This window comes from Lupinus angustifolius, chromosome LG20, assembly GCF_001865875.1.
Source record: "Lupinus angustifolius cultivar Tanjil chromosome LG20, LupAngTanjil_v1.0, whole genome shotgun sequence".
Lineage (NCBI taxonomy): Eukaryota > Viridiplantae > Streptophyta > Magnoliopsida > Fabales > Fabaceae > Lupinus > Lupinus angustifolius.
Window position 1 is genome coordinate 10,547,978 of NC_032028.1, and position 11,848 is coordinate 10,559,825.

General features: G+C 31.7%; 1 protein-coding gene across 1 annotated transcript; it reads right to left on the bottom strand.

The window, feature by feature from the left end:
• On the bottom strand, positions 5,570 to 10,789 carry LOC109335202 (protein CUP-SHAPED COTYLEDON 3-like). The gene is made up of 3 exons (XM_019571315.1): positions 10,388 to 10,789; positions 7,377 to 7,642; positions 5,570 to 6,233 (listed from the first exon to the last, which is right to left on the bottom strand). The coding sequence occupies exons 1-3, from the start codon at positions 10,554 to 10,556 to the stop codon at positions 5,835 to 5,837; spliced, it is 834 nt and encodes a 277-aa protein (XP_019426860.1). The 5' UTR covers positions 10,557 to 10,789; the 3' UTR covers positions 5,570 to 5,834.

The following is an 11,848-nucleotide window of genomic DNA, read 5'->3' on the forward strand; positions in this document are numbered from 1 at the left end:
CAACCAAGTCTGTAGTCGTGATAAAGAAGAAAACTGGTACTTGGATAGTGGTTGTAGTAACCACATGGCTAAGGACGGGAGCATTTTCAAAGATATTGATGAGTCTGTCAGAGTGCAAGTTCGATTAGGTAATGGCACCATGGTTGAGTCTAAAGGCAAAGGCACTGTCATGGTGGAGACACAATCAGGTACGCGACTTATCAAAGATGTCTTACTAGTTCCTAACCTTAAAGAAAATCTCTTGAGTATTGGCCAAATGATGGAAAAAGGTTACTCTCTCCACTTTGAGGGAGATACATGCAATATATATGACAATAATAGAAAGTTTGAAATAGCCCAAGTTAAAATGGAGAAAAGAAATAGAAGTTTTCCAATAACTTGGAAATATGCTACTAACATCGCTATGAAGGTTCAAGTTGATGAATCATGGCTATGGCATCGAAGATTTGGTCATCTTAATAACCAAGCCTTAAAGCTATTATATCATAAAAGAATGATGAAGGATCTTCCATGCATCCAAGAGAATGAAGGAGCTTGTGAAGGATGTCTACTTGGGAAGCAACATAGACTACATTTTTCAAGTGGGAAATCTTGGAGAGCAAAATGCTTGTTAGAGCTCATCCATACTGACGTATGTGGACCAATGAGGACGCCATCCCTCACTAATAACAGGTATTTCATCCTCTTCATTGATGACTTTTCTAGAATGACATGGGTCTATTTTATAAAAGAAAAATCAGAAGTCTTTGGAATATTCAAGAAGTTCAAGGCCTTTGTCGAGAAGCAAAGCGGGAAACATATAAAAGTACTCAGAAGCGATCGTGGCAAAGAGTACAACTCTCACGAATTTGATAAATTTTGTGAGGATGAAGGCATAGAGCGTCAACTCACAGTTGCTTACACTCCACAACAAAATGGGGTGTCTGAAAGGAAAAATCGCACGGTCATGGAGATGGCTAGATCGATGCTCAAGGAGAAAGGTTTGCCAAACACCTTTTGGGCCGAAGCAGTTTACACAGCTGTCTACATAATGAATAGATGTCCAACAAAGGCAGTCGAAGGTAAAACTCCTATAGAAGCTTGGAGCGGTAGGAAGCCATCAGCTAAACATCTAAGAGTTTTTGGATCTATCTGTTATATACATGTCCCAAAAGAAAAGAGACACAAACTAGAAGACAAGACGATAAGAGGCATCTTCTTGGGATATAGCACACAGTCAAAAGGCTATCGCATATACAATCTAGAAACGAAGAAACTTATCATCAGTCGAGATGTTGAAGTTGATGAAAGTGCCGCTTGGAACTGGAATGAAGGCAAGATTGAGAGACACAACATCTCCATACCAACACAACAACCACAAGTAACTGGGGAAGTAGAAGAAGCAACAGAAGATCCAGGTACGCCAACTACACTCCCACATGAACAATCTTCACCGGAATCTTCTCCGAGACGAGTAAGATCCTTAGTAGATATATATGAGACATGCAACTTGGCCATAGTTGAACCTGGAAGCTTTGAAGAAGCATCAAGGCAAGAAGTATGGGTCAAGGCAATGGAAGAAGAGATAAAGATGATCGAGAAAAACAACACGTGGGAGCTAGTAGATTGTCCAAAAGATAAAGACATCATCGGAGTAAAATGGGTGTATAAAATAAAGCTCAATCCTGATGGCACTATACATAAGCACAAGGCGAGATTAGTAGCCAAGGGCTACTCCCAACAACCAGGAATCGACTATAATGAGACATTTGCTCCAGTTGCTCGTCTAGATACTATAAGAGCTCTAATAGCTCTTGCAGCAAAAAGAGGATGGAGCATTTACCAGCTAGATGTCAAGTCTGCATTCCTCAATGGAGTACTTCAAGAAGAGATCTATGTGGAGCAGCCAGAAGGGTTCATGAGCAAGGGCAACGAAAACAAAGTGCTACGATTGAAGAAGGCTCTATATGGCTTGAAGCAAGCTCCTCGAGCATGGTATAGTAGAATTGACCAGTACTTCGTCGATAAAGGATTTAGGAGGAGTAAGAGTGAGCCTACACTATACATTAAGTCCCAAGGTCAGTATGATACTTTAATAGTTTCCTTGTACGTAGATGATCTTATATACACTGGAAACAATATAAAGATGATAACAGAGTTCAAAGAAGACATGATGAAGACATTCGAGATGACAGACCTAGGCTTAATGCACTACTTCCTTGGAATTGAGGTAAATCAAAGAAAAGAAGGTATATTCATCTCACAGAAGAAATACATAGAAGAACTACTAAAGAAGTTCAAGATGTGTGAGTGCAAACCAGTTGCTACTCCGCTCGTGACTAATGAGAAGCTACAGAAGGACGATGGATCTCCACAGGCAGATGCATCTCTCTACAGGAGTTTGATCGGGAGTCTTCTATATCTCACTGCCACTCGACCAGATATCATGTATGCTACAAGTCTTCTATCAAGATTCATGCAAAGCCCGAGTCAAATCCACTTTGGAGTTGGAAAAAGAATTCTTAGATACTTACAAGGAACAAAAGAGTTCGGTATATGGTATAAGACCAACACCAACTCAACATTACACGGCTACACTGACAGTGATTGGGCAGGTTCGATGGATGACATGAAGAGCACATCTGGTTATGCCTTCTCACTTGGATCAGGAGTATTCTCTTGGGCGTCAAAGAAGCAAGCAATCATTGCACAATCAACAGCAGAAGCTGAGTACGTAGCAGCTGCAGAGACGACTAACCAAGCTATATGGCTTAGACGAATACTCAATGATATGGGAGATTAAGAGACAGAGCCTATGACAATCTACTGTGACAACAAATCGGCGATAGCAAAGAATCCAGTCCATCACAACAGGACAAAACATATCGCAATTAAATATCATGTTGTCAGAGAAGCAAGTGAGAATAAAGAAATAAAGCTCGAGTATTGCAAGACCGAAGATCAAATTGCTGACATATTCACTAAGGCATTACCAAGGCCAAAGTTCGAGCAACTACGATCGATGCTAGGAGTTACAAAGATGTGCATCAAGGAGGAGTGATAAAATATTGATGCACACTTTCTAGAAGCTTCCACACTTGTGTAGAAACAAGTAGTGATGATTGTACCATAATATCTAGAATTATCCTAAGCTTCTAGTATATTCTATTATAGGCATTTAGTATTATAATTAAAGAAGTATCTAGAAATCTTGAGAAAAATGTATACTAGATACTTATGGAACCATCTAGAAATTCATAAGTGTTGTAGAAAGCCTATAAATAGGCACTCACCCTTCATTTGTGATGTATCCAAATAAGAAGCAAATTATTCTAAGTTGTGTAGCTCCAAAGCTTCTCCACTTCTATTTTCACTACTATAACTTTCATTTCTAAAATACTATCAATTATATTTAAAAGTCTATTTTCCTATAAGTCTTTAGAAAATCAATAAATTTATCTTTAAATATGTTAATGGACTTACTTTTAAATAGACCTATCTAACATCAACAATAAAATTATATTTTTACAAAAAAAATTATATTGAAATTTCATATTAATATTTTTAATTGTATTAAAAATAATATAATGTAAATATTAATATGTTATAATTAAGTAGGTTAAACTATTATGGTTGATATGTGTTTTTAGATAATTTAATAAGTAGGGTTGAGCATGAGCCGGATTGGGACAAGTTAAAGTTTATCCTTACCCGACCCTAAATGTTGGTCGGGTCATTTTTTTTATCCCGGACTCGACCATAGACTTGATGTTAACCCAACCCTAGATATTTATCGGGTCAAACTTTAAATCTGAACTCAATCATAGATCCGGTTAAATATAATGCATACTCATTTTAGATAAAGTCTTATCAATATTATTTATTCCTATGAATATGTAGTTTGACATATAAAATGATATATGTATATATATATATTATTAATCATGTATGTATGATGAAAAATTAGAGAAACAATTATATTTTCGACTAAAATGTGACATTATGCTGGATACATTTGAATAGAGAAACATACAAACATGATGAGTAAGTAACTATGAGATAGTTCATGTTTGATCTCTATCTAACCCTAAATATTAACTAGATCTAATTTTTGAACCCAAATCCAACCTTATTCGGACATGATCATGATCGAGTTATACCAAGTAATATGTAAGGTCAGGTACTGTTTACCCCTAGTTTAAGTTTGACTTAAGTTAAATAGCAGTTTTAAGGAGATTAGTTGTTGATTTTTTTTCTTTCAGTAGTAGTTGGGGATTAGACTAGTATATTTTTACTATATGTTTGTATTTAAAGAGGTTTTATATCCAATTTGAATGAGTTGATCTGAAGCTAACTTTGTCTAATTAAAAAAATTTCTGCTTTTGGAAAAAAAGTTACGTTGTGTGGATATAGTCGTAGAGTTTTATTAATTTCATCTTCTGTTGATAAGTATTTTTTATAATAAAAACGGGCTGAATTGAGTGTTTGGTATTTTTCTTAGACTTATATGATTGTCTGATCCATTAATGGAATTGGGAGCCACATGTTTGATGTTTCTTATTTGTTGAGCTTGAGCATCAGCCCAAGGTTGAGTGTGTTGTACACTAATAGATAAGATTGTTAGCGTCTAGTGGGCCGGGTATCTTTATGGATGCACATTAGGTCTATAATGTTTTATAAATAGTGGAAAGTGTACATCTATAAACTTTATATCTTTTATAAATAATTATCATAAATTATTTTTTCTTTCTAATTATCTCTTACATTTTATTTGTTGGTGAAATTAATTTCTACATAAAGATAATGTTAAATACCAATATGACAACAATAAAAATCACTATCATTAGACTCACAATAGTAGTAATAAGTCGTATGTCGTTAGGTAGAAGAAACTATTAAATATAAATTGATTGAGAATAAAAGGATAAATAAATTTCTTGGTTAAAATGAGAAGTAGATTAATATTGATATAAAAAAAATTAAATAATAATAATATTTGAGCCGAAATTAAAGAATGCATGAATGAATAAATTTCACTGTCAGTATATTTATTAGTGGATCAATTTTACCAAAAGTTTAACTTAAAAGCTAATTAAGAAAAAATAATAATTCAGATTAACTATTAAAAGATATGAAATTTAAGGGTGTTTTTTGGACTTTTGGTTAGGATCTTCCTTAACACAACCCTAATACCTATTATTATTTATCCTCAAAGAGAGTAAAATTTATTGAAGAAGTAATATTCCTTCCCACAAAATTACAAATCTAGGATGCATTGTCTAATACAATCCAATGATTGACAATCTAATATGAATAAGAGAATCTAATTCCTATTCACTTGGCTTTTAACATAGACCAGACCATAGCCTTAATATCCGTAAGCAAATGGACTCCAGTATTTTTCTCTAAGTTAAACGTACCTCCTTCAATATTATTATAATTATTTGTAACTTTTAGTGTAGATCAGATCTTGAAAAATTATTACATATACATATGGCAATTGGAGATGTGAAACAATTTAAGGAATGATTAAGAAAATGGAATAAGTGACTAATAGTTGGACACCAATTATAAATCAACATAATGTACATATATAATTAAAGGATATCATAATAATTCCCTCTACAAATCCCAATGTGTATATACACCCAAAAAAAATGGAAAAACCTAAATTACCAACCTAACTATAAGCATTTAGTATACCACTACTATGGAACAAATGATTACAATCAATCACGTGACATGCCCCTTGACGCCAAGCACTATCATTACATCACAAATCAACAAATTTCTGTTACTTAAGCAATATATATGAACCATATATACGTATGACACATGTACACATTACACACATTTTATAGCGACACCATACTATTATTATCAACCTCGAATCTTATTCCATCTAAGTTTGATGCCACACCATCATGGAAGCTATTTTCTTCAATATCCATGTCCCATAAGAACCCATACCCATCATCACCTTTTGGACTAATTTGAGTAACAGCACTACAATTGGTGTTTGTGTCATGAGAATAATTAAGAAGATTCATCAAAGAATTGTTTTCATTTAGGTTTTGATGATGATGAATATTATTTGGTGTTGAGGAAGTGAAATAAGCAAGTTGGTTATACCCAACAGGAATGGTTTGGTTTGTTGAGGATGGAGCTATTGCATCAAAGATGAGTTGTGGGTTAAGTTTGGCACTGTTGTCTTCTTTTCCTTTGTGAAATACTCTACATAAAACCCAGTCTTCCTGTGTAATCAACCAAAATTTGACCTAATTAGCAAAAATAAACGTGAACCTAAAATATTCTCTTAAAGAAGCTTTATCATCACACCAAAAATACACGGCATGGTGTCCATTTTTTCATCATGAATTATTCTATTCTATCGAATTCAATCACTCACAATTATCAATACATGGATGTGTAACGATAGCATTGGACAAAAAAAGTCCTTACATATATATTTGTTCTCTATAGACTATAGATGATGCATAAGCCAATTCATATCCAGCTCCAACTTTATCATGGAGAAAGGATATTAGAAAATCTAATTAGTCTCTATTTTATTTATTTGGGGAGTTAATTAAGACTTATCTGAACTTCACTACAACTTTGTTAAAGAAGCACTTCTCTAGGTACTTGAATATTTGAGAACAACATAAATTATACATTATTCACTTATCAAGAATATTAGCCAAGTACTTTTAGGTATTCAAAACTTATGATAAATTTCTACCATTTTTTAAATAAATAAAATAATAACATTTGTATTAAAAAAAAAACCTATTGTAGGAAAAGTTGTAAAATCATGTCTTATGTGCTTTGGCTCGGTAAAAATAATATATCAAATGAAAGTTAGTTCAATTTCTAAAAAAATGAAATAAAAAACCATATATAAAATGATTAAGAAAAATAGAAATCATTTATAACAACACAAACAATAACAATCTTAATTGATTAAGACAACCTTAATGACCTTATTGTTTGTGTTATTGTAAGATCACCTTACTTTTTGTTTAATAGAGACATGTTTTTTTTTTTAAATGTTATGTTTTTATTGAATAAAACAGCAACATCTTCGGCCAAAAAATATAAATCCAACAAAAAATACTAACATCTAGAGAACTTTATGTATATTTATTCTATAATGTTTCAATTGATTGATAAATGAAATCACAATCATAAGCTTTATGTCCATTACCTCGGAACTTATTATTAAATTAAGACCACCACTACTTTATATGCCCTGATCTTATTCATTAACAACTGCACATTAATTCCCAGGTGTCCATTTACCATTGTATGAATACGTAAACTATATCTAAGATGATCATCACATTTATGTCACATTTGAAAATTGACATATAAATATAGAGACAAGTAAAATGAACCTTAGGGGGCATATGTGGGGTCTCCAAGCGAAATTCATGCATGATCCAATTCGATTTGATACCATTTGGAGCTCTATTCCTATAGAACACCAATGTCTTCCTCATCCCTACAACCTCGTGTGTGATTGGGTCTACCACTGTTCGATCCTTCCCTGTTGCTTTCCAATAGCCAGATGTCGTAGCTCGATTGGTTCGAAATCCGGTTGCATATTTACGGTCACGGAAGCTGAAGAAGTACCATTCTGTTGCGTTGAGCTTTGCCACCTCTGTATAGTTATACGCATGCATGAATTAACACACGATGGGTCAGTTTTTTTTGGTAGCATATGGATAACACATGACTAAAGGTGATTATGATAATAGGATAAAATCTAAACATGTATGGATGAATATATTTACTAAAGTGCAATTCATTCGAGAATTATAACTATCATGCAATTCATATATATATATATAACTCATTAATGGCATTCCTACACCAAACTCATAGGCATGTTATTTGTAGAAAAGAACTGAAATCAATAGACGCTGTCTTTTTTCTTTTTACTCAAATGGATAAATATAGATAGGAACGGAGATCTGATGTGTCATAAATCTTGTTTTATATATTGTTTTGTACTAATAAAAACATATTATGTCAATTAAAATATTTAAGTCTTTATTGTTTTTGTTGTTTTTGTTTCATTATTGTTTGTGTGAAATAATATATGAGAAAAAATTTGGGACAACAAATATTTGTATGTATAGATAGAGAGGAGATGTAGGTCTCTAAGAGAAGCAATCAACTTGTTGATAGATACTTGGGTAACCTGTAGTTTTCCCTTTCTTCTTTTATTACCCCTTTATAGGCATCATAATGATGCACAAGCCTTTGAAGACTAATTAATTTACGGAAGAAAGATCAAGTACTATCATTTCATTTATAAAAAGGTAGTTTTCTTTTTGGAGTGAACTATGTTATAGATTTTTTCATATATAGTATTTTGTATACATAAGAATGTTGTTGAGTCAAAATCACTTGGGTAGCAAGTCATGCCCAACAAAAGTAAAAGTACATACACCAGCGTGTGGCCGTGCCTAATATATTGGACACGACTAACACAAGTGATTATCAAGGTGAAAATTGCATCAACCTAAAAGGGCTAAAATGTAATCACAATCAATCAAATTGGTTAGAATTAAAACAAGTCTAAATTTTGGCCCCAATATAATGTCATGATGAACAAAATGCCAGAGCATTTATATGAAGCAATACTATATACTATGTGGTGCATGTGCATTCATGGTTTTGTATAGATAAACATGGACCGACAAAGAAGGTTTTGGTGTAAGCGGTTGTGGTACTTGTGTGAACTAACAAAGCAATAGAAACGATATTTGCACATGAGAAGGACCCTTGTATTATATATAGAGAGGCCATGCATGTAAATTACATTTGTTTTTAAACCAATTACGGATAACACAATATGAGATCGATGGGAAAGAAGTAGAGCATATACGTACAAATTAAAATTGAGTCTTCTATTTCTACATAGGCATATAGTCACCACCACCTCGATCGTCTTTTTTTTTAATTAAAAGTATAAGCGAAGACATAAAATTATTATATAATTACTAAAATGAAATATCTGAGAAATAAAGCTAAGGAAAAATTTCAAAGGAAAACAAAGAAATTTAAGTTAAGGGAAAACTAAATTGAACTCTCAAGAAATTTCATTTAATTACACTCAAAGGTTATTTTATTCAGAAAAAAATATATGACAGTATAATATATGTTTACACTGTCACACATCATCCACAATTCATTATTAACTTTTAAATAAAAGCAAAACAAATGAATTGTAAATAATGCATTGACTATGTATAAATTTTTATATTGTCAGTACATAGATATTATACTTTATTTTATTTTAGAAATTACAACACCTCATTGAAATTTAATTATCATATCACTCCTCTTTAAAAAAATAAAAGGATGAAGGAGGGGGTGGTTGTAATTACTTTGAACTCTATAAAAATGTGAGTGTACCTTTAAAATAAGACGAGTGTCGAGTATAATTGAGTTATAATTTCGAGTGTATCAAGTTAAAGTAATTATTGTATTGTGGGGGAATAAAAATTAGCCACGGAAATAGAATGCTTGAAGAAACCGCTTTGAGTAAAGGAGAAAAAAGGTTGAAAATAGCTACGAAGACAATGAAAAGGATAAGCAAAAAAGAAGGTAGAATCTATCTAGCAGCAGACAAAAGAATATATCACACACTAAAATAACGTGTTTGGAACGCGCTTCCAGCGGGAAAAAAAACTTTTATTATACATACAAATACAATTTTAACTAAAGGAACAATATGACATATTATATATATATATATATATATATATATATATATCAAGTGGTGTCAAATATATTTATATAAATTATATTCTGAAAGGACAATTACTAACTATTTATTACAGTATATTTAAATATTAAATATTTAATATAGAATCAGTATTTCATACTGATTTCATTCAATAACTTTATGGTTTAGGGACATAAAGAATTAATGATTTACTAATTTCCACATATGAAGAGTACTCATCAACAGTGACGTTGGTAGTACCCTTAATAATTGAAGAATTGAAGAAATAAATAAACTATTAAACCATAACAACTGTATGCAATATTGATATTCCCCTTCCCTTATCTTAATTTTCTTGAATTTTCAGTTCTCTCTTGTATATATATATATGTATATATATATATATATGTATGTATGTATATATGTATGTATGTTATGCATATTTTGTTTGAGCAAGTTTATGAAACAAGTACAAAGAGGCACAAGGCTTGGAGCCATAAACAGACAAGGATTATAGACTATATGTATAGCTTCTTCTATTTGTGAATGTCCACTATGTGATTATTCTTTCTTATATTAAACAAGAAACAAATGAAAAAAGAGTTCATGCAGTATAGAATATAAATTTACCCAAAGAAAATAGTTAGTTAATGGATAATAATAATATACCAGGAAGTTGCCATGGCTCGCATGTGTGCAAATCAATTTCCACCAAAGTACCCTTCATAACTTCCTCATTTGTGATCTTCTTGTAAAGGTAATGAAGGACCAATTCTTCATCACTTGGATAAAACCGAAACCCAGGAGGTAGTGAAGCACTAATGTCTCTAAGACCCATGTTTTTTTTCTTCTGTTTTGTAGGTTGTGAAAAGAGAATTAATGAAGATGTGGAATAGTTAGAGAGAGACAAAAAGTTAGAGGGATATCTAATTAAGATCCTTTTGAAACTTCGGTTAGGTGGTAGTTTGTGTGGATATATATGGTAGAGGGTGGAAAATACATATATAATTGAAGCTTGTGAGATCGCTCCTTCTTTGTATTTGAAATAATATGGTATAATGGCAGAAAGGTTGGTACCACGTATATATAGATGGTTAGGAAGATAAGAGATTTTTTTATGAGGAGGGTATACTTTGTCTTATGCGTAAAAAATTAATCTATTTTGAGTCATGTAACTATTTATCTTTTAACAAGTAATGTTTCCATGATTAAGTTTTTGATCTACTTGATAATTAGTAAGACCTTATATTACTAGACCAACACTAGACAATTAGAGAGTTTGTCATTTAAATTATTTTTACTACAGTATTCCTACATGGCCATGCTTGTGTAGCTGGTTAGACATGGTAGGAAGTTTCAAGAAATACCAAAGTTACAAGAAATCTTCTTACTATTAAGAGTAGATAAATCGATTTATTTTGTGCAAGAAACAAATGGAATAGTTAAGGAGGAAGCTTATGACTTAACCTTTTTAATCTATTTAAAAGTAACTCATAATTTGAATTTTTTTGAAGAAAAAAATTCAATTAAACATATAAAGCTCAAACCTCTCTAATTTTATTTCACTTTTCTGATCACAATATAAAAAAGATTGAGCTTTTTAAAAAATCTATTCAATATACTAGGTTAGCACTTAATGGTGTATTGATCCTTCTACTTGAATAGATCTTGTTTGGAAGTTGTAATTGGGTAGATACTCTTTGTGCCCATTTCTAATATATTTGCTTATCAAAAAAATAATATATATATATATACTAGGTTAGCCTATTGTTATATATTTTCATATATAATTAAAAGTACAATACTTACATAACTTATTAAGTAAATGTTAGTTGCTATATTTATTTTATTCACAGTATAATAATTTTGTTAAATTATATATTTCTTTTAACAATTTGATAAAATTTATGAAAAACATTTAATTTCTTGACCTATATATATACTTGAAGAAATATAAGTTAGGTCTAGCACCATACAAATAAAAACAAAAACTAGGATAAGTAACCCAAGCGACTCAAGGAGCATGTTGTAAAAAGATTCGGCCTATTTAGGCAAAGTATAATCTACCTCCTCAGATGTATCACTGTCTGCAACCAATATGAAAAAATGGTTAAGCAAAATTACTAGTTT